General features: G+C 32.2%; 3 protein-coding genes across 4 annotated transcripts; 2 read left to right on the top strand and 1 right to left on the bottom strand.

The window, feature by feature from the left end:
- The first annotated feature begins 306 nt into the window (after positions 1–306).
- Positions 307–4071, top strand: LOC123660605. The gene is made up of 2 exons (XM_045595661.1): positions 307–2163; positions 3889–4071. The coding sequence occupies exons 1-2, from the start codon at positions 307–309 to the stop codon at positions 4069–4071; spliced, it is 2040 nt and encodes a 679-aa protein (XP_045451617.1).
- A 1685-nt stretch (positions 4072–5756) lies between these two features.
- Positions 5757–6335, bottom strand: LOC123660603. The gene has a single exon (XM_045595657.1). It carries the CDS (start codon positions 6333–6335, stop codon positions 5757–5759), a length of 579 nt encoding a protein of 192 aa, XP_045451613.1.
- A 3328-nt stretch (positions 6336–9663) lies between these two features.
- On the top strand, positions 9664–23583 carry LOC123660132 (aquaporin-11). Of its 2 annotated transcripts, XM_045595234.1 has the most exons (8): positions 9664–9848; positions 9958–10069; positions 17429–17612; positions 18156–18278; positions 18530–18681; positions 21272–21410; positions 22025–22126; positions 23080–23583. In XM_045595234.1, the coding sequence occupies exons 2-8, from the start codon at positions 10019–10021 to the stop codon at positions 23301–23303; spliced, it is 975 nt and encodes a 324-aa protein (XP_045451190.1). In that variant the 5' UTR covers positions 9664–9848; positions 9958–10018; the 3' UTR covers positions 23304–23583. The 2 variants fall into 2 exon arrangements, with proteins under 2 accessions (XP_045451190.1, XP_045451191.1); XM_045595235.1 differs by lacking the exon at positions 22025–22126 and having other exon boundaries at positions 9671–9848.
- Positions 23584–24259: the final 676 nt, after the last annotated feature.

The following is a 24259-nucleotide window of genomic DNA, read 5'->3' as shown; positions in this document are numbered from 1 at the left end:
TGGGAAGTACTATTTTACTTTAGGACCAATGGGATGTATTTTACTACTAAATTTTGTAATATATTACTATTTTTAATGAATAATTTACTGGTCAATATTTTAATAAAGAAAAATTGTAGTTTTTATGCATATACATTATTTTTCATTTTATTTTTTATTTCTTTATAGTTATTAATTGTTCTAATGGATTCCAAATTTTTTGTTTATTACCAAAATGTTCGTGGACTTCGTTCAAAAACCAGTTACTTTTTTTCCCATGTGCTTAATGTCGAATACGATGTTATTTGCCTGACTGAAACATGGTTGATGCCCAGTGTATTTGATTCCGAGCTCTTTGACTCCAGATATTCAGTGTACCGTTGTGATCGCGATTATGAATCTCGAAATGAAAAACTGGGAGGTGGTGTACTGATTGCTGTGCGAAAGGGATTGACTGTTAAGGATGTTGTTGTCCAACCGTCTACTAAAACTTGTTCATCGGATGTAATTTCCATTTGTATTGGCGTTAAATCTAATAATAAGCCTACAGACTTTCGAGTATATTGCTGCTACTTCCCCCAGTGCTTGTTACAACGCGATGACCAATTTAAGTTTTACGAACAGGTGTCTGAATCAATCATTTTGCACCCTAAAGATCTTTATCTTTTGGTCGGTGATTTTAATATTTCAACCGCTAATTGGTCTGTTGATGATACAGGCGCTACTAAACTATCTCATTTACAACAAGGTTCACATGTTCAGGTAAACTCGCTATCGACTTTTTTGCACATAAATAATCTTAACCAATTTAACATAGTTCCTAATTCTAATAATCGATATCTGGATTTGGTAATAAGTAATGCTAACAGTGTTTTAGTGAAACAGTGTGAGTTTCCACTAGTTAAAGAAGATTCACATCACCCGGCTCTGGATATTGATTTTACTTATTTAAGGTCTAACTATCTTACGGGTGTTCCGAGGGTTGTTAAGCTTTTTAACAAAGCTGACTACAGTATTATTAATAAAGAGTTGTCTGAGGTTAATTGGCTGGAATGTTTGAATTGCTTGGATATGGAAAGTGCTGTTGAAGTTTTTTATAATATTATCAATAAAGTTATTGATACGTTTGTTCCTACTAAGGTTGTACTTGAGCATAGAAAATATCCTATCTGGTATTCTTCTTCTCTCGTCAAGGTTATAAAGGAAAAGTTAAAGTTTCATAAAAAATGGAAAATTTACGGTAACTATAGGGACTATTGTACGTTTAGGATGCTGCGTAAGAGACAAAAAACGGTTGAAAACGATTGCTATAAGAAATACATAGATCATGCTGAGAATACCATTGCTAAAAATTCTAAATATTTTTGGACATTTGTAAAATCTAAACGCCAGAATACTGAATTGCCTGATATGTTTTATCTGGATAATTTTTTTACAAGTGATGGACAAGAGATTACTAATCTCTTTAACAGCTATTTTTATTCATCCTTTGAGTCAAATTCCGGTATTTCTTCGTCTAATAGTAACGACTACGATATTCATACTTGCAACAACAGTTTAAACCTGTTTTCTGTTGATATTTCTTTGTCGATGGTGGACAAATATTTAAAATCTTTAAGTCTAAATAAAGGCAGTGGCCCTGATGGGATACCTGCTATATTTTTGAAGAGCTGTTCTGACAGCTTAAGGTTTCCCATATATTGCCTTTTTTCTAAATCTTTGCGAACATCTGTAATGCCTTCTCAATGGAAAAGATCTTATGTCATACCAATCCTTAAAAGCGGTGATAAACATAACATAAAAAATTACCGCCCTATTTCAAAGTTAAGCTGCATTCCGAAGATGTTTGAAAAGATTATATACGACATTATACTACCTATAATAAGACCTACGATCATTACCCAGCAGCATGGATTTATTAATAGAAAATCAACGGAGACAAATCTTTTGGAATACGTTGATTTTATTTCATGTGCAATGGACAAAGGTTTTCAGGTTGACGCCGTGTACACAGATTTTTCTAAGGCTTTCGATAAAATATCTCATTCGATTCTTCTTGATAAATTGAAATACATCGGTGTGCACGGTGACCTTCTGCGTTGGATTGAGTCGTACCTTGCTAACCGTAGTCAAGCAGTTACTATAAAAGGATTTACTTCATCTTTTATTCCAGTGCCATCCGGGGTACCTCAAGGATCCCATCTCGGGCCTTTATTATTCAACATATATATAAATGACATTACTTCAGCTTTTAAGTGCTCCAATTTCTTATTATACGCGGATGACAATAAAATTTTCAAAATTATTAAAGACAACAATGACTGTATAGACCTTCAGAATGACCTAGTTCGGTTTAGTAATTATTGTTCAGTGAACTCTTTGTTTATAAATTTGAAAAAATGCAATGTAATAACTTTTAGTAGGAAGCGTTTTTGTATAAATTATTGCTATAAACTGAATGGCGAAGTGATATCGAGGGTTGATGTGGTAAGAGATCTTGGAGTTATTATTGACTCCAAATTACTCTTTGATGAGCACGTCGATTATGTAGCTAGCAAAGCCTATCGTATGTTGGGATTTGTGCTCAGGATATCCAAGGAGTTCAAGCATGCTTCCACCCACACACTTTTGTATAATGCATTTGTTAGACCTATTCTAGAGTATGCTTCTACTGTTTGGAGTCCTCAGTACGGGTGTCATATTTATAAAATCGACCGTATACACAACAGGTACCTAAAGACTATAACAGCAATCTCTTCGGAAAATTTGAACGTTCTGATAAAACCTATGTCGGCCGTTGACCGGCGTGTTCAGCGGGATCAAGTTCTGTTGTATAATATTGTGAACCAAGTAATTGACTCGTCATATTTGGTTTCAAAATTAAATTTTAAGTGTCCACGTTTAAATTCTAGACATAAAATTACATTTGACATCCCAGCTACAAGAACAAAATTTTATAAAAACGCGTTTATTAACAGAAGTTGTGCCCAGTACAATAATTTGTTTATAAATATTGACATTTTTCATCTCTCTCTCAATCAATTTAAATTGCATGTGATGAATGCTTTGATTTAATGTATCTTTGACAGATGTTATGATATTCGTGATGTTCTTCTTAATTTGATTTTATTTTTTGATTTTAATTTAATTATGATTTTAATTGTAGCTTGATACTTAATTATTTGATTTGTGATTTTTTAAACTGTTTTTTTTTTTTAATTTATTTGTTCCATAATGCCCGTAATGATTTTTGAATTTCTTTATTGATTACTTTTTTTTCTCTCAATGATTGTTTATCAATTTATAGTAATGTTTTTAGTATTGTTATTAAGTTTTTTGATATTGAACTATTGTTGTGAAGCATCTCTTCTGAACTTTGTCATATGTTCTTTTTTAATATCGGAAACTATTTTTGGTTAAGTGATACTATTGTGTTGTGTTTTCCTGTATATTTATGTAATACCGTTTGTTTCCAAAATAAAGTAAAATAAAATAAAAAAAATAAAATAAAAATAGCTCTGTATCGTTTTAATAGTCACAAATAATGAAAAGGTTAAGATTATATTGCCTTAGTATTAGCTAAATATCCTTACGACTGAAAAATACTTCATCAACAAGGAAATTTTATGAAGATAAACTTTGTCTTTTATAGAATTTAATTTGGATGCATAGTTTAGGAGATAACGTAAAATGAAATGAAACGACGCGGTGTCGCAGCGCGCGCCTTGTTAAGTCACCCGAGTTGCGCCAGTCATGGTTTAAAAATATTTTAGTACGTTTTTCCTCAAATTAAATCGGGTGAAGCCCAGGGCGTAGCTACTTTAGGATAAATCATTTTTTTATATTTCATTTGTCATAATTTCATTATAATTATTTTTTATTTGTTAAGAAATATAATTGTTATTTCAGACAGATTTAACTCCTAAGGATAAAATAGTTTTAAAAAATAGACGACTCCGTCCATATCCATTCGTAGAAGTTGGTCCAGGCTCATTTAAAGCTGAACACAAAAAACTCTCTCCAGATTACTTAGTAAATCAATTCAAAAAGTTGCTGGCTATTAAGAAGAAAATGGAAGAAGATAAGGATTAAATTAAAGAAAAAAAAAAAACATTTCTTTTATTGTTTCTTGTAGATATTATAATACTTTTGCTTTTTATCGGTATGTCTATTACAGGTTTGTAGAATTTATTTTAATTAGATGTTTATTGTACGGGCTATTAACAAAGGACTAACAACCAAACCGGAAATAAATATTTGTTGGAAATAAGTATTTGTACACAAATAAATACTCCGAGTAGGAATCAAACCCGCGACCGTCGGTGTTTATGCACCGCCGACACGGCACACGGACTGTTACACCAGAGCTGTCGTTGGGTTATCCTAGTTTTTTTTTTTAATATAACTATATCGGCAAACAAGCGTACGGCTCACCTGATGGTAAGCGATTACCGTAGCTTATAGACGTCTGAAACACCAGAAGCATCGCAAGGGCGTTGCCGACCCAATCCCCAATCCCCCCCAGGAGCTCTGGTCACGTTACTCACCAACAGGAACACAAAACTGCTTGAAATCAGTGTTATTTAGCTGTGATCTTCTGTAAGGTCTCTTGAGCAGGAAATTTCTTGCTGTGCCCTGCTTCAGTAAGTAACAATTTTCGCTACAATTACTTCAGTAGTGTTTGCCTAAAGGGTTAATAAACATTCATCGATCCTCATAAATTTTCGCATTTATAATATCTATAATAATATTATAAAGCTGCAGAGTTTATTTGCTTAAACGCGCCTGCCTTATAATACTGGTTCGTATTGATAAATACTTTTACTGAATGGTCCATTTACTGAGTAAGGCTTACTTCAGCCTACCCCAGTCCACTGCTGGACATAGGCCTCTGCAAGTTCACGCCAGACATTATAGCGCGAACTCATATGTTTAGTCAACACATTGGGCAGGCGGGTAGGTGTCGGCAGGGCTGGATTTATCGCACCGAAGACGCTAAGACGCAGGCTAAAGGCTGTAAAATATTTTAAAATGTTTTTGAAGTAAAACTTTGACTTGGGAAGTTGGTGAATAAGCTAGTGAATGCGTGACGAAAGCGTTGCGAAAAATGTGATCGGGTGAAACGACCGGAGCAAGAGGGAGAGGCGCGTGCACACATTTTCTTTTACACTTTCTCTTACCTATTTACGTTTCAACACACAGTGTAAGCCTATTGTGCAGAAGTTTCAATTCAGTCGTGTGGTCTAAAGCATACTCATTTTTTTTAAATTAACGCAGGTGAAATCGCGGGGAATAGCTACTCAGTAAGATAAAATAATAAACGTACAAGAGACATCGAAGTTTTAATCAAAACTCCCAACCGATTCCTCTTAAACCATCCTCTCTATTTAATCTAAAGTTCTCATTACGAACGATAACAACAAAAGGACTGAGATAAGAAAATGAATTTTTAAAAGCATTACGTTGAACAAAGAGACTCAGCACTGAATCTGCATTTTACTTACAACTAATTTCGTACCACCGGTCTTTTGTAGATTGACAATGTTTTTCTACACAAAGTAGGCACATATATCTATTTTATATCTTTATGTATATATTTTTTATTTATTTTTTGTTTCAGACATAGTCCATATCTTAATGTTAGTATTACAAATACAACTTATATCTAATGTTAGTAAATCAATATAAGTATATATAGAAAGAAGCAAATAAAAATATCAAATAACAAATACAATCAATAAAAAGCAAAAGTAATAGCTATCTGGACACGATCCTCGTCAGTTTGAATGCAGCCGTATCCAGTGGCGCAATATTGCCGAGTCCCAGCGGTCCGCTAGTGTACTCGGAATGCCGTTCAAGCTGGTTCGTAGCCTCCGGAGCATGGATGCACACCTCTTACGAATAATGGCATTAAAGCTGTCAACGTGCCTCGTAGTAAACATTTCGGAGGTACTGCAGTAACGCGGCAACTCGAGCAGCACTCTGAATGCATTGTTGTACTGGAATCTCAGGGCGTTGTACGCACGCTGCGTATACCTGACCCAAAGGCTGCAGGTGTAGATGGATTGGCAATATGCCTTAAACAGAGTGACCTTCACACTATCAGTACACTTTGCAAACCTTCGGGCCAGCATGTTGCAGCGCACGGCCAGCACCCTGCGCTCTCGCTCCAAATCCTCGTCATCGCTGAGGTTGTCCGAAACCCAGTGACTCAGATACTTAAAACGTTCTACTCCATTTAAAGCAACACCTCCAAGATATAAAGGTGGCACATTCGCATAGACTTTCTTGCCGGCCTTAAACACTAGGAGTTTAACTCTTTTTCGAGTTGTATCTGAGTCCCTGAGCTTCAGCATACCTTTTACAAATTCGCATTAATTTATATATAAATATTTTTAAAATTAAATATAAAAAAAAATTTACCATCGAAATATCACCGTTATGTACGTCGATGTTGTACTAATAATTTATTACAAGCAATAATAAAACAAAACGGAATGTCTTTGATGTTGGAATATATTTAACAAAGACTACCTTTAAAACAAATTTAAAATGGTACAACGAAAGAATAATTAGATTAAGTTTTATGTATAGTTTTAAATTGATAAAGAATTTATGACTTTTTTTAAACGTAAAGTGAAAAAGGCGAAAATTATCACGATTTTTTTGATTAAGCGTCATATACAAAATGGCGAGGTTTTACAGTAAACAAAATAGTGTATCTAAAATCTATTTAATAAATCATGTACTACCAGCAATAAGTTATCTCATTCATAAAGATTAATGTTGAAAATATGTAGTTTATTTTAAAATCAATATGAAGTTCGTTTCCTTGCCCCGGTAGCGAGCGTTATTAAATATTTGTTCCAATATAGATAGCGGACATTCACTGCTGGATTCTTTAATATCCTGTTGCATTTCATACAGATCTTGGAGAAATTTTGTATCAAGATGTTTATTAAAAATTGTTTAAATTTTACTACTGCACTATCAAATATAAATATAATAGACGATTTGTCTCGTTTTGAGTTATTTCGTGTATTAAATGAAAAAGTAATCATCGTCGTTTTTGACATTCGCATGGTTTTATAAAAAGCGTTTATAGCATAAATTGAAATATAAATAGCAAAGTTCTAGTCTTCTGCCCAAAGGTTGCCTAGGCTTAAAAGGCGGCCTAATCGCTGCTTTAGCGATGAGACCGCCGGTTGCAACTAACGCAACTTTATATTTTTTGTTAACTTGACAAAAAAAAAATACCAACAAAAGAAAAAACTCCCAAAAGAAAATTTGCCAACATTTTAACAGTATTAAATAATTGTAGTTTCAGTATAATCATGGCGACCCTACGTTGCAAGTGTCGTAAGCAACGGTGACGCTAATGTGATTAGAAGCGCTGCGGACTCAATGTCTCGAAAGCATCCACTTTCATTTACCTGTAATACTGATAAATTTTGAGTTTAAGTTTCATGAGATTATCTCGCTCGTATTAAGAAAACGTATTAAAACTTTATACAGTAACGCCATTAAAGAACTTTTAATATAATATAATATTCTATAAAATCACCGACATTAATACATTTTGACTTTAAAACACAAAAATATGTTGCTGATGTGAGAAGTTTTTTTTTTTTAATTTATGATTTTAATTTTAGGCCGGTGATTGAGAAGAAGAACAGGAAACGAAGAATAAAGTCGAAGAGGAATTGGCTTAACAATATTATTGACATATACAGGCTGTTATTCTAACCTGACAGTGAAAAACTACAATTTTTTTAAATACGGAATAGTTACATGCAAAAAAAAATCACTGTTTATTTTTAAATTTAATAACACATAAATTATTTCATTCATGTTTATTAATTTTTTTTGGAAGAGTTGTAACAATTTTTTTTCAAATAGCGAGTATATTACGTAAGTAAATGGCCAAATGTAAGAATAATTTGTAATCAAAGATCTTGGTGATTGTTTAATTAATCCAGTATATTGTATTTATAAAATAGGGATGGAACAAAATCAGCGGGTATCCCGACTGGAATTTAACCGAAAAATTACGGAAGATTAAGATTATTTAAGATATTGCTCTCAAGTAAGTAGTGTTTTGTTTCTGAGCTGAATAAGAGTAAGGTAGTTCAGTAAGTAGAGTTCCTGTAGATGAACTGATCCTTGTTCCTGATGTTGCAAGTGTCAATAGGTTACAATAAAAAAAAGTGCATTATGCGTACCATACTTACTCTGTAAACAGTATAAATCACGCCCTGTCAATTTATTTCAATGATCCTTGCCCCACGTAGACAAAAGTACAGTTAACCAATGGATATGGCAAGGGAATTGTTTAAAAATGCCTAAAATATTTTTTTCAAAAGTTAGTAGTTAACTATTATTATTATAACGTAAATAGAATAATATAATTATAACTATTTTTTATGATGTAGGTTTAAATTTTAACTTCTAATTAAGAAGATATTTTTTTTTAGTAAATAAATGTAAAATATTATATTACGGAGGTCTAATACTGATTAATGGCATAATAAATAGTGCACTTTGCTGCACGTGTTACAAATTACAAAAAAAAAGTAGCATGTGATAGATCTAGAGCGGCAAATGGGAATCGTTCGAAATCAATTAGTTTTAACGGGAAATGTTCGATCACTTCTAAATCTTTTTCTTTTGGTACAATTATCATTACTACGTTATTAAATTTGATGTAATTTTGTAGAACAAATACTGGAGAAAATTTTATTTCTAGATTATTATCAAAATTATTTTTTTTTAAATGAGACGATAAAATGGCTGTTAAGGCAAATTAAAACATAGCAAATGATATTGAATGTTAAAGTGGTTTTGTCAATTTACGAATGCTTCAATTGAATAATGGTAAAATAAGCATTTTCTTCCAAACATTGATATTCAGGCTTTCGACATTTTTTAAAATATATCGCGGCATACATTCGTGGTAATATACCAATTATTATAACATACAATTTATATATTAATTGCGGGAAAGGAATAAATAGTCAATATAAATATAGTAAATATAATTAGTAAGTGCAATTAAATATTTGATATACCTATTAAATATAAAAATATTAGTATTATATAACGAATTATAAATCAGTCCAACTGACATATTTAGGTGTCTCGATATTTGACGATGACAAACTGTTGATTAAAGATGTCATTAGCTGAGATCTACACTGAGATCTAAATAGGCTACCTAAACTTTATAATTAAAACACTTCAGTCTTAAATAGTTTATAATATAATCGATTTTTTGCGATCGAAAAAATCGATAAAAATTGAAACAATAGAATTTAATCGAGTTTTAATTTCATAAACACGCTGATCTGGTATTTTTTTTTGTTAAAATATCAATTTTTTTAAAATTATTTTTACATAAACCTTATTCTGACAGCAACGAATTAAAAAAAAATATAATTAGTACTGTTGCTCGAAAACGATGCGCGTACATTTTGACGATTTATTTTTATTTAAATTGACGACAGAATAAGACTATTGACAAGTACTGCAATACTTTACTTTTAGCATCAACTTTTTCCTGACCACATGTGTCAACTCTCACGCGTTGTTTTTTTTATAATTACATTACACATGGCTACCACCAGCGTTGGTTATAATTCTATTATATTCCATCGGTAAACAGTTTAGTATAAAACGTAATCCCGGGACAACGGAACTGTAGTTGAGAGTCGTTCGCGTCTAAATTAAGACCGAGTTACGGCCTCGCGATGCGCGCGCGCATACTCTCCGTTCGCTCAATAAAAACCAAACGTAGCACGTATTATATTTTTTCTTATCCCGATTTTTATCCCGTACCCGGGTGACGATTATCCGGGACAGCGGATATCATGGTAAGTAACAGACTATCCCGCTAAAAATAGAATACTTACTAGTAATATGTACGTTGCCAGTTCTATAATTAAAACGTTTGTACCCTAATAATAAAGTGTTTGTTTCCAGTTTTTGATGTGAAAACGACGTAAAATTCAAATTTTACGAACTGCAAGATAACCCCTACAATATGAAGTTCACTATTGACGTTTTGGGAATATTTTTGAAAGTAGTCGTTAGGGTAAGTTTACATTAAGCCACGATAAATATGCAACTGAAATTTTATTGGCATTAATTCCGTTATAACATATTAAATAACGCGTGATTTCTTATAAAGATATTAGTATTAATTTATTTTAATTAAAATCGTATTAACATTGCTTATAATTTTTCATTCATTCATTATACGTATATTGTGAACTTCTAAAAAATAAAATTATAACCGTATTCGTATTATTAAACTAATATATCTAAATGTCCTACTAACATTGTACATAAGTGGTGTGTAAATAATACTCAGTAACACTATCAATTTTCATTGTATTATTAATGAAAAACTTGGAGTGAGACATGTTGGTAATATCTTCTTCAACAAATATTTCAATATGATTTTCTTCAAATATAGAAAAAAAAATGTCTATGAACGTATTTACTAAAACTATTTTATGTAACAATTATAAATTATCTGTGTATCTACATAAAATAAATTTAAAATTGTGGAACTTGTATGCACCTATGTGGTAGGAGAAACAATTAAAATCATTTTTTTTTAACATAATATAATTTTAATGGATTAATTAATCTTGAAATATCTTATAAATGTTATATTACAGTACATTAAAATGATTTTCTGATCTTATGTTATTTATAGATACAAACAATTTGACTCACGGTCAAAGCCTTGTGAGAAAATAGCTCTCTTGCATACAAATCACGAGTATGTTGCTGGTAGGTTCAGACTATGAATGTTTAAAATTATTAAAGACTAGCTGAGTTCGCGACTTCATCCGCGTGGGCTTAGTGACTTTACATGTTCAACGTAATTCTTTAAATTGGCACAACTTTTTATTTACGAACCTATTTATATGAAACAAACACTGAATGTTAAGCTAAGCTTGCCATATATTAGTAAAAAATATATTAGTAAAAACCACATCTAAATCGGACAAGCCGTTTCTGAGATTAGCGTGCACAAACGCACAGACAAAAATTGTGACAATCATTGTTTTGGGTGATATTTGCGTTGATAAAGGTATAATATTTTTTCTCATATTTTTTAAATGTACAGACAGCGACCCGTTACATTTTTATTATATGCAAATAAAAATTATAGATATGTATTGAAAACGTGCATAAGAAGTTTTAGAGATATGGCAATTTGAAAAAAAAGATAACTGTCGTTTAATTATTATTTTTATTATAATCTATTTTTTTATAAAAATAATTTAAACAAAACAATAATTACAATTAGTGATGGATCCAACAACTACTTAACTTAAAATCGCCAAGTAATGAAAAGAATTTAAAAAAATATAAGCAATATAATAATACAAAGTTATGGAAAATAAGCAAAAAAGAAAACAACAACCAAAATGACAAAATATATTTATATATATACATTTAGGAATTACAAATAAAATTTTATGGCTTATTCTATAACTAGAGACAAATAGGTTATCTTAAGAGACCAAAGTCTAAAGTTTAAATATTTATTTATCAACATTCATAAGACTATGTGATAGATAATGACAGTTTAACATTTTAAACTATAGAACATAAGCATTTGGAATCAATATGGCATACGATTTGAAATACGAAAATGATCATTTGTTCCGTTTAGCAAACCTAGCATTTTCCGTTCTTGAAGTCGTCTTGACAGGTGGCCATTGCGTCAGCTCTAGTCGAACCGTACAAAAACACTCTTCCTTAGAACTAGCATCAATCAATCCAGTTTTTGTTATCATCATGAGTAACTCTAAGACTGTTAAGGGTGGGAATTTATATATTAATACGTGAGGCAAAAATGAACATTGGTTCATGTCGGAAATGTCTGAGGGCCTGACATTGAATATTACCTTTTGTATGTTTGTTAATGTTATGAAAGGTTTTAAAAATCGAACAGAACATTTTGCGGTAAAAATAAATATGGCGCTGCGTAGTTTACAGTGTGAGATAGTAACATATTTAATTTTTATGATTGAAAAGTTTAAGTTTGTTTAATTTTGTTGATATATCTTTGGATAGGCAAATAATTTAAAATTTATAATGAAACATAGCGTCTAAAACTTATGGTTGAAAATAAATCTTATGTATAAAGAGAGTTGAATAAAATAAATAGCAAAAATACGAAACTGTACGCATATTTTTCATTAGAAAATAATTAAAATCATTACTCAAAGCTTTGAAACTAAGCACGTTGAAAACAAGCGCGCGCGATTCGTAACTTTAACAGCTTCGGTACTTTTTGTTTAATTTATCAATGTACATTTTTGTTGTGTAGCTTTTTGAGCAGTCTTGAACACGTGTGAGCTGGAAATGATTAAGATGTGTGTTTCTCTCGATAAATTTCTAAGTACGACCATACACGTTATATTTTAAGCTGCATCACAGCCAAATAATTATATTCTTAAGTAGTGTTGTGTCCCTGTGGGGAGTTTGGTGGTTGGAGCTCCAGGGGACGTTTGGGGGTAGGGTCGCCAATGTGATGCTAGTATTGCAGGCGTTTATAGGCCATGTCCACTTATCATCATTGGCCACATATCAGCTTGTTTGCCACCCTAGTGTAATTAAAAAAAATACTATAACATATATTTTTATCACATTATTATGATTATTATGAACGCACTGCTTGTTACAATAGTAAGGGAGCTGTCATATACGTCCCGCCATTATATACGTCACGCGTTTTAGCGTTTTGGATCCCACCCCCTTCTTTTTCACGCTTAATCACACTTTCAGAGACCCTTTAACAATCATTGCATCACAAAAGCAGACCTTCCATAAATTATTTCATGAATAAAAATAGCGTACAGATTTATTATTTGTTGATTTTTCTTTCTATTCTGAAAATATGTACAAGAAGGATTTTTCTCCTTTTCATATCTTGTCACTCTAAGCAAATATACCGACAAAGATAGCTATTTGCGATCGTATTTTCTCCTAAAGTACAATTTCTTTTCTCACTGAGTGAACACAATATGATTTCGATTTTCGGTCAATAGTCTTGTTATGAATAGCTACTAACAATCCACTTTCCGTTATGTTAGTTAAGTGAAGTGTTTTATTGTTTTGAGTGTTTAAGTAAACGTAAAAAGAACTATGTTCTACTGATACTTATAGCGTGTAAGACAGTAAATAAATATTTTTTATTACGAGTTTTATAATAAGTACTTTGTCGTGTATGTTTTCTTTTATTTATACAACTAGGTCGGCAAATAAGCGTACGGCTCATGTGATGGTAAGCGATTACCGCAGCTTATTGACGTCTGCAAAACCAGAAGCATCGTAAACGCATTGGCGACCCTACCTCCAATCCCTCCAGAAGATTTCTTACAATAATTTAAAAAACTCACTAAGACGGCGCCACGGTCGCTTAGAAGCGTATAATTATAAAATCATTATATTAAAAATTTCGCTCTAACGAGTAAATCGTTCTCTAGCTAAATTGGCTAGAGCACCGACAAGGTCAGTCGGAGACGCAGGTTCGATCCGCACTGGAACGGTCGATTTTTGATATGATATCAATAAAAATGTTTAGAATTTCCTAATGTGTGGGTAACACAAAAAAAAAAAAAAAGAAATCGTACGAAGTAGTAAGAGGCAACTTTTTTGATTTTGAAACATTATTTGAATTTGACACATTACATAATATATTCAGTATAACACATCTTTAAGAGCCATTTCACAATTTTATGCTCTGCAAGTTTAGGTAAATTTGGTCGCATCGCGCGAGTCGTACGAGCCGCGCGATCTTTGTGCTAGTACGTATAGTGTGACAACCAAAAGACCATTGTGATCATTTTCTGATGTATAATAAAAATTATAACTATGGTATAAAATGTTTTTTACATAATTAATTTGTTAAAAATTTCAAGTATGCTATATAACAACAGTCAATAAATTTAAAATAAAATTAAAAAAATCAATTTTATGAAACAATTTTTTTTAAATTGATTTAGTTTTTTCAGTTTACGAATGAATCTAATATTTACGATATGAATAAAAAAGCATTTAATGACATCGACACCGACAAACATATTAATTAACAAATAACAAGACAAACAGATTGAAATGCCTATTTGTATTGATAGTGTGAGAAAAGAAAATTAAATTATACATTTGTTTACAGAAATTATCATTATATTATTTTACAGTCATTTTCGTAATATGTTTATTTTATTTATATTTTATTATGAAAGTATCAAATGCGTTTTATCCGCTATAACAACAGGCGATTGGCGCGTGTGAGCGAAAGAGACGGCTGCGCAGAATTTGGCGTGGACCTTACCTCTAAGAGCGCTAGCGCTCGCCTGATTTACCTGGCTTGATGCGTGGCAATATATACTATCTTTTTATTATTTAATATAAAATGTATTAAAAATAATTACATCTATTAATTTTTTTTTTTTGTATTCCTTAATGATGTAAGTTTACTTTGATGAAGATAGTTCGTTAAAATTTCTTAGTTTTCTAAGAGAAATATCGCTTTTAAAATTGTACTTATTTGGAAAATATTCGTAACTTTAAATTTTTTTTATCGTTTAATAGAGATACAAATGGAATAAAAATCTATGATAGTGGACAACAAAATTATATTCCACATATTATGATATTTTTTTAAAATGGTTTCAACGTAGAGGTTATTGAAAAGTAGGACTTCAAAGTATACATTGCGACCGTTTACCCAGGGAGGAGGCTGATGAAAAGGTTAATAATTTTATACACATAATATAAATCAAAATTCTGATCTGACTATGGACTACAACAAAGGTTGCTCTATTATATTTCAAGAATATAAATTACATTATTGCATCCAACACTGAGATTAACGACGTCAAAATATTACAATTTCGCGGATTGTTACCGATTTTTGTGAAATGGCTCTTAATAATATATATATATAAAAAAAAAACAAAAACAAAAATGGAAGTTTAGAGAGAAAAACGTACAAAGACCATTATTATGTTATTACTCGCCTTTTCACATTAAATTACATACCTTATTCTCTCTCTTTTCATTAAATTACATTATGTTTGTTTTTCTTCCGGGATACATTAGTTTATTTTTATAAAATTTAGCGTTATTTTTAACTTTGTCTGTTAATTAGGGTAGGTTACAAGATATAAGCGTCATTGGGATGAATGATGCAATGCGATGCAGAAAATTTCGTACATTCAATAGAAATTAGATTGATGAGAAATTAGTTGTCAATGTAAACTAAAATATATAATCGTAGTTAACAAGCAGGTGGATCAAAAAATTAACGGGTTGGTTAAGACTGCAATTCGGGTCAGAGCTTCCCTCGTGACTGAACTAAAAATAAGCTAACTCCCGAATTAACGATTACAAAATAAGATTGAATGAAAAGAAAATATAAATGGAGTAAACATATAATTAAAATGTATTTGTATTTTAAACGTGTACTTGGCAGCACGCCATCACTTCTTACGTCATTCTTACACGATAATGGGTGTATATAACAAACAAAATTTAGGATGTGAGATGAAATAATATTTGCGTGTAATACATAAAGTAATAATAAAATATGCCTTAAATAATATAATATTGGCAGTATTGTTTAGCATATTTTTTCTTAACCTTTACTAAGTATTTAGTAAAAAGTAACCATAATGTTTGATAAACGTCTTATTCCAGTTGATCTCTGCCTCTTGACTTATGACCTTTTATATTATATGTCGTTACTGAACACATAATTTTCGTCAGTAACGTGCTTTGGATGAGATTAAAACAAACTTATACCTTAGCAAGAGATTATCAATTAATAACGTAACAAATTTATGCAACTAGAATAATATAGAAACGGGTTGGAATAGGCATGAAATAAAGGTGTCTTGTCGTAAACTCTCACGATTCTCACTGACGCGTTGGCGCAACGGTCACATTACAGCACTGGTTTGTGGTTTTTGCGTGGGTTTGATCCCCGTACACGGCAGACCAAGGCAAACATATGTATGGCCAATACAAATGTTTGCCATGGTCTGGGTGTTTGTACAGTCCTTGTGGGTCTCCCCACCGTGCCTCGGAGAGCACGTTAAGTCGTCGGTCCCGGTTGTTTTCATGTACACCTGATAGCGATCGTTACTCATAGTAGGGAATATATCCTCCAACCCGCATTGGAGTAGCGTGTTGGATTAAGCTCTGATCCTTCTCCTACATGGGGAAAGAGGTCTACGCCCAGTAGTGGGATATTACAGCTGAAGCGTGTGAAACTTCATAATCTTCCGTCCGCGCAATTTTCGTAAAAGGTGTACAAAGTTTTTGCCTCACGTATTATAGATTCCCACCCTTAACGGTCTTAGAGTTACTCATGATGATAACAAAAACTGGATTGATTGATGCTAGTTCTAAGGAAGAGTGTTTTGGTACGGTTTAACTAGTGCTGCGGAGAGCACGTTAAGCCGTCGGTCCCGTTTGTTATCATATACACCTGATAGCGATCGTCACTCATAGTAGGGGATATATGGGATTAAGCCATGATCCTTCTCCTACATGGAGAAAGAGGCCTATGCCTAGCTGTGGGATATTGCCCTTTACTCGCAAAGCACAATAATCCCTGTAACAGTGAGTTAAATTATGCGAATAGGTAATATTCAATGTACATATGTGATTTATTCCAAAATTGTATCACATTTCGAGACGCATTGTATGCAAAAGCTAGCCGAGTGATTACAGCTAATATATTTCTGTGTTTGTTTAAATATAGTTATATCATACACTTTTAAATCGTTTGTAAATATTTTTAGAAAAGGTGTTTGACTTTAATTTAAGACATTTTATACGCTAAACGTATTTAAATATTAAATGAATATATTAAATATTGTTATTTTTGTACCGGCATTTTTTTATGAAGGTGTTTTTTTTTATTTTTTCTATTAATCCTATTTTGACAATAAATATGGTGCAGTGGGAGTAATGCGTGTACATACAATTCAGTGATTCATTTTTACTTACAATTTATATTTAGTAAAAATTATAACTATCTATATTACTATGTCACATAAATATTTTTTTAATATTTTTATTTAAATAAACCAATTAGAAGGTAAAATATCCAATTAAATCCTTAATACGAATAAAAACATAAATCATACATTTGTAATGTAATCATACATTGTAATCATACAATTTAAGTTTCAGCTTTCAGCCGTGATCTTATCCAAATCCTTCTATAGGTTTTTAGAAAGGATATTATACATATATCATAAAACAAGAATACCTTTCTTTTTCTATTTTAACGTATTCTGCATGTCAGTAAGAAATAGTGGGAGAGGATACGAGGGGTAACAAGAGAAACTATGGGGTTATGTTATATAATTTTTAAGGAATAAAATAAATCATCCATATCTCTTATTGTTTCCAGGTAAACAAATCGACCTTCGCACCTCTTGTGGTGTCTACACTCTTTATCCTACTAACGTCTTTACTTGCACACTGCGCGAGGCGCTTGGTACAGAAGTCGATAAAGGAGCCGTTTGTGAGGTTACTTCTAGAAGAGGCGATAGCTGCTGCGGAACTCTGTGGATGCTGCTTTGAACTTATCATTGGTAAGCATAGGATTATAGATAATCTATAAGCGCATCGTGGAAAAAAATATCTAATACTTACATCCTATTAATTTTAGGAAAAAATGTGTTTGTGCAGTGTCTTTCCAAACTGAAATAATTTTGTCAAACTTGAGTTTTTTTTTTTATGTCACTTGGTCGGCAAACAAACGTACGGCTCACCTGATGGTAAGCGATTACCGTAGCTTATAGACGCCTGCAACACCAGAAGCATCGCAAGCGCGTTGCCGACTCAATTCCCAATCCCCCCGGGAGCTCTGGTCACCTTACTCACCAACAGGAACACAATACTGCTTGAAAACAGTATTATTTAGCTGTGATCTTCTGTAAGGTCGAGGTACTACCCCAGTCGGGCTGCTCCATATTTTGAGCAGGAAATTCCTGCTGTGCCCTACCTCAGTTAAAGTCAGTTAAGTTGAGTTCTGTAATTCTGTTATGTTATATACATTTATGTTAGAGTATCACTTATGTTAGTAATGGTTTTGGTAAAGGATATGTACGGTTTGTATTTGCTTTTCATTTCAGTTGCGGATAACTTTGGCGTGGCCACATATGCTATTTTCCTGTTTGCTCTCACGATCTGGTGGTCATTGAACTGGGGTGAAGCGACAGCTTGTCCTTACACCCACATCGAGGATGTAATTGAAGGTTAGTATCGAAATATATCTGGAGAAGACTTAGAATTGTCGTAATTAAAAAGTTTTCTTTGTTTCTTTCTTTTTTTTTCTTTATTTAATACTCTTTTAGGATGTTGAACCATCTGCATAATAACTTTGAATGCTGAATCAACGTGCAAAAACCTCAAAATTATTGCACGATGTATCTCACGGTGGTAATTATAACCATGTCTATATGCGCGAATGTACAAGTCATTTTAATATGTAACATATACTTTTCAGGCAAGGGCGATATACGAAAAGCTTTGTTGAAGACTTGGGCGGAATTAACAGGTGGACTGTTAGTTTTTAAATATGTTCAAATGTACTGGGCATTGGAAATATCAGAGACGCACAAAAATAAGGCCTTTGAAGACTGCACGGCTGATCTACAGGTGATTATTTTACTACTTTATATATTTTGTCTATATGAAAGTGTTTTCTTTACTGTAACGCTTTCCTTCTAAGTGGTAGCGATATGATGATATGATTGCGAGAAAACAATGTAAGCATCTTATCTCGAAAAATATCTCGAACAAAAAAGTGCGAAAAATTCATAGTCTTTTTTTAATAAAACCAGTTCAGCAAAAAAGCGTGCGGTTCAAGATGATGGTTAGCGATTACCGTAACTTATAGACGCCTGCAACGCCAGAGGCATCGCAAGCGCCTTGCCGACCTTATCCCTAATCCCTCCGAGGAGCTCTGGTATCCTTGCTCACCACAGAAACACAACATGCAGCATCATTGTTATCTTCTGTAAGGTCGAGGTACTTCGACTAACGAGGTACCCCAGTCGGGCTGTTCCATATTTTGAGCAGGATATTACCTGCCGTGCCCTACCACGGTCTAAAAAAACTCGAAGAAAATAACGCTAAATTATTTACATATGTATTTGTCTTTAAATTACAGTAAAGTAATTTCTGTGTTTTTCCTTATCCTAGTATTTTTTTATTAATGTTTGAAATGTTTCTTTAAAAAACACACAAAGGTTAAAATATTTTTTTAAAAATATCTTTTCTTGTAATTCGTAAAAAAAAAACAATTGAAGAACAGAGATATTACTATGATACAATTAAATAATAATCTTACTTTAAATTTAAATTCATTAAGCATTTCAAATTGTTTTGTCGAATCGTATTTCAACAGCCTTTATGATGTGAACGAGGCTTCGAGTACTCATTTAATAATCGAGGGCTCTCGAAACATATTTCAATTTTGCGATAAGTGATTAAAATTTAAATGAGCTTACATTATACAACTGTGTAACAAAGTAAGAATAAAGAGATTTATTTTATAGATAAAAAATATTGAATTATTTTGACGACGCATGCTTATCGGCTATTGACATTAATTTCATTACATCATCTAAATTAACACAGATATTTATAGCATGAATTATGCTTTGTATCCACGAAAAAAATATTTTAATGTATCCATTATTTTTGAAACTACAAACTGTTTTTGAGACAAGTGACGTTACTTTAACCCATGCTATCGTTAATTGCATCGATAACATTTTTTGATCAGAGTGCCTAGTGCGAGTTTTATTCACAGAAACATGACAGAAACGCGTTTATACGTGAAGATTATTTTGCATGGAAATTTAAACACTGCAGCCTAGACGATAAAGAATAGTATACGATACAATCGATACAGAGTCATCTAGCGGCAAACGCGAGAACTAGGTTGAAATGCCGAATTTCGCATACAAAATGAAGTTAAAATTTACGCCCGTTATTGCGAGACGGATTAAACAAAACTCGCACTAGGCCTGCTCGCATGCGAAATGCTATACAGATATTCCTTATACTGTAAAAAGTTTGTAAACTAATCTGTCCGTAGAGTAAGTACTGATATTGAGGTTCAGTATAATAAATTTTCAATTATATTGAGTGATGTCAAAGTACCTATTTATATTAAAAGGTCACTTGTAAAGTTTGTACGAAGTATCCCACGGTTCTAATTAAGTATAATATCAATATTTTTTGTGTTACCAAATAGTGGTTGGTATTTGCTTTAACTATGTATAAACTATATTTATTAGTTTATAACATAACTTTATATCGTTATATATTAAATATCCTGTTTTTTTCTTCAATAAATCAAAGTTCAAACCACTAATTCTATGGTGTGTGTGATAGAAATAAAGTAATAAGATTAATAATAATTTACATAAGAAAAGCTTATTAACAAGGTAATTGTTAGTTTTTTGTTTGGTCTACTTACAAATTGGCACCCCGAATGCAAACCGGAAGATATTAGTTTTCTGGTTTTTACGTTGGGTGCAAAATTAATCCTTTCCAGACAAAGCTGTATTTTGTTTAGATGACAGCTCAGAGTCCGTCAGGGTACAGTTTATTAAATTACTGAGTCGTTCTTTATCTGAACCGTTTTTGTTTTGAAGAATATTTGTTAGCGGTTCAATAAGCTATTCAATATTTAGCCTATATATGTGTACAATGTATGTATACAATGTATAAGAGATGGTTTATTAATGTACAACTTATTCAAGTAATTGTTATCTACTGCCAGACAGGAAAGGAATTTTGAAGATAAATTTAATCTATGAAAACTTATTGGTACGCTTCAGCCTGTAATATCCCACTGCTGGGTGCCTCTTTCTACGCGTAGGAGAAGGATCAGAGCTTAATTCACCACGCTGCTTCAATGCGGGTTGGTGGATATATTCCCTACTATAAGTAACGATTGCTTTAGATTACATGATAAGAACCGGGACCGACGGCTTACCGTGCTCTCCGAGGCACGGTGGGAAGACCTACAAGGACTAAACAAACAACCAGATCACGACAAACCTCTGTATGGTCATTACAAATGTTTGTCATGTGCGGGGATCGAACCCGCAACCGCCAGCGCAACAGCTACAAACCAGTGCTGTGACCGTTGCGACAACGCGTCGTGACAAAAAAAAAACTTGTTACTACTTACTACTTGTTGATGACAAAATGCTATTAATTTTGGTTCAAGGTACCAGTTTTATACGGAGTCATCATTGAAGGCATAGCGACATGTATGTGCAGATTGGCTTCAAGATCTCTTAGTGACAGCAATCCAAGATTCGCCACAGCCATCGACTCCTTCATCGGAACTTCTCTTGTCGTCGCCGGTAAATTTGACTTATTGTTACGGATATTTTGGCTTCCGAGTGACTTTTCTAATTTCTCCTACATAGACTTTAAAAGAGTATCGGTAATAGGATTCCAATTTTTATTGGAAATTGGAACTCTCAACTAATGGTCTAGTTTTTATGTTTGTAGTTATTATTTATATTAATTGATGAATTGATTAAAAAAAAATGCAATAGTCCATAAATTTACTAGCCTAATAAGTTTTGGAGTTTGCAATAAACTTGGAACGATATCATAGCTAATTTGACAAGAAACAAAATATATTGTGATTATAATAATACACCAAAATATTATGATTAATTTACTCTCATGAACAACAACAAAAACTGAATATTTAAGCTAGGTGACCCTGTAAGTATTCTAGGTGTGCAAGTGCATTAGGCAGTTTTTAAAACTACCCTTGCTGCAATTATTAATAAAATTATTACATTTGGACGATACATTATCGTAAATTAAAAACATTTTTTTTTTTCGTTATGAGTTGTACCAATTCTTATAAGCCTTATTAGTAAATTTATAACGAAGAAGATTTTTTCACTGCTTGTAAAATAGTCTATAATGTTTCCGCTTTCACACGGGTTAACTTTTCCAGGGGTCCTCTATAGGCAAACGGTACTGACCTACCAATATGAGGAAAGTAGTGCTAACGCGGACCTCAGTGTATCTGTCTATTGCAAAGTCCATGTAGGAAAAGGTACTTGATTTGCATTCCGAATCAAACGCATTTTGAACAAAATTGTAATGCAGGTATTACAAATTTTATCTTAAGACCTTTTTTTTAAAGAGTAATTGCGGAGTTGCATGACGTTTCTTCTCTAGAGTCTAAATTTCGAATTGGCGGTAGCTTCACTTTTAAAGACAATTACTTAATGGGTGAGAAAACTTTAATAAATTATTTATTTTAATTACATAAATGTATGGAACATAAAATGTATCACAATTATTTATCAGATTTTATATTCTATACTATTAAGTAAATAGCTTTTAGTTTTTATTAAAACCGATTATGATACTCTTGAAATAGATTTAAAATAGTTTAAAACCAATATGACTAGATAATTACAAAATATTTGTTGAAACGAAAATTTGTTTGATAGTTTCATATTTAATGTTAAAATTTTAGGTTATTTTAATATCTTAAGTTTTAACTCTAAAATAATTAGAATTGCTGATACAAAATACGAAAGTGTAACATGTGGGTAGTTTAATAATATGCGGTTTATTTACACTAGCGTTTTATAATGCGTTTGATTCGGATAATTTTTGTTGTTGACTAATAACTATATCCGTTTGTTTTTAGTTTTAACTCGCGATTTTTTTTTTAATATCTTTTTAATTATGTAAGGTAGTAAGGTATGTTGCATGGCATACGTAAAAGATCTAAGTCTTTAGTTTGTATTTTTAAATTCGAATCCAAGAATGCTTTAAGAATAAAATTTAACCCTACTAAAATTTATTATTTACTGTTATTAAGCATAAATATGTTTATACATAAAAAAAGAAAAATAAAAAAATTATATATATATATATATATATATATATATATATATATATATATATATATATATATATATATTGTAACAAATTATTATATAGGTAAATAATAACTTTGTAGATATTTTAAAAATTAAATGTCTTTGGTCACAGCTTTCGACTACTCCGGAGGTTACTTCAACCCGGTATTGGCAACATCACTGAAAGCCGGTTGCGAAGGTCACACCTTGATGGAGCACGCGTTAGTTTACTGGCTCGGCGCATGCGCGGGATCTGTACTATCTGTGTATGTTTACAAGTTGCCGGTAATTCAGAAGTATGTCAGAGGTACAACGGAAGTTAATGGTGACAGTATCTGGGCGGATAAAGAAGATTAATTGAATTTATTTATACAAATATTTATATGGACTTTTTTATTTTTTATTATCTAGTATGGAATATTTATTTTTTATGTTTATACGAATTATTTCTGTTTAATTCATTTTAACAGTAAGACCTAGTCATATTTTTAAGCTTGTTTCTATTATTTTACAAATGTATTATTTACTTTTTTAATAAAATTTCTATTACGAATTTTGTTTCAAAGTTATACCTATTTGTTTTAAGAATATAATAAGTGCTACGTTCTCATGTTGTAAATAAAATACGACTTTAATAGATTTGTCTTTTTTTTTGAGTTTCATATAATAATGTGAGTAATGTTAGTGATGTGTGTAAACACCAAAATAATCTGACATAAAACTACCCACTACAAAATCCGTCATCATAAAAATTATATAATCATTAACATCATCATCGTCATCCTCAGCCAGTGATCATTCTCTATTAAAATTTATCCTTGGAACTTCAAAAGCCGACCGGTGGCGGGATAACCATCCTACTGCTGGCTTTAAAATACACGGACCGAAGACGGGCAGCAGCGTCTTCGGTGCGACAAAGCCAGCCCTGCGGTCACCAACCCGCCTGCCCAGCGTGGTGACTATGGGCAAAACACATAAGTTCACGTTATTTTTGGCGTAAACTTATGGGGGCCTATGTCCAGCAGTGGACTGTATAGGCTGTAATGAATGAATGAATTTATCCACTGCTGGAGGCTCGCAACATTTCACTCTTTGAACAAATTTTTTGTAGCTGATTTCTCTCCTTAACTCAAGTTTTCTGACGCCAAATGTAACAATATTTTATGAATACAATTGTATTAAGCTGTTTTATACCATAACCAAATGTTCGTATACTTTGAATTGTTTATTATTCATAATTAAGTGGGAAACCGATTAATTAATAACACGCACTGTTTTGCCGAGTTTGGCGTTTAACCATCTTTAAATGGTTT

Source organism: Melitaea cinxia, chromosome 15, assembly GCF_905220565.1.
Source record: "Melitaea cinxia chromosome 15, ilMelCinx1.1, whole genome shotgun sequence".
Lineage (NCBI taxonomy): Eukaryota > Metazoa > Arthropoda > Insecta > Lepidoptera > Nymphalidae > Melitaea > Melitaea cinxia.
Note: the sequence above shows the minus strand (reverse complement) of the source record. Positions and strands in the feature narration are given on the sequence as shown.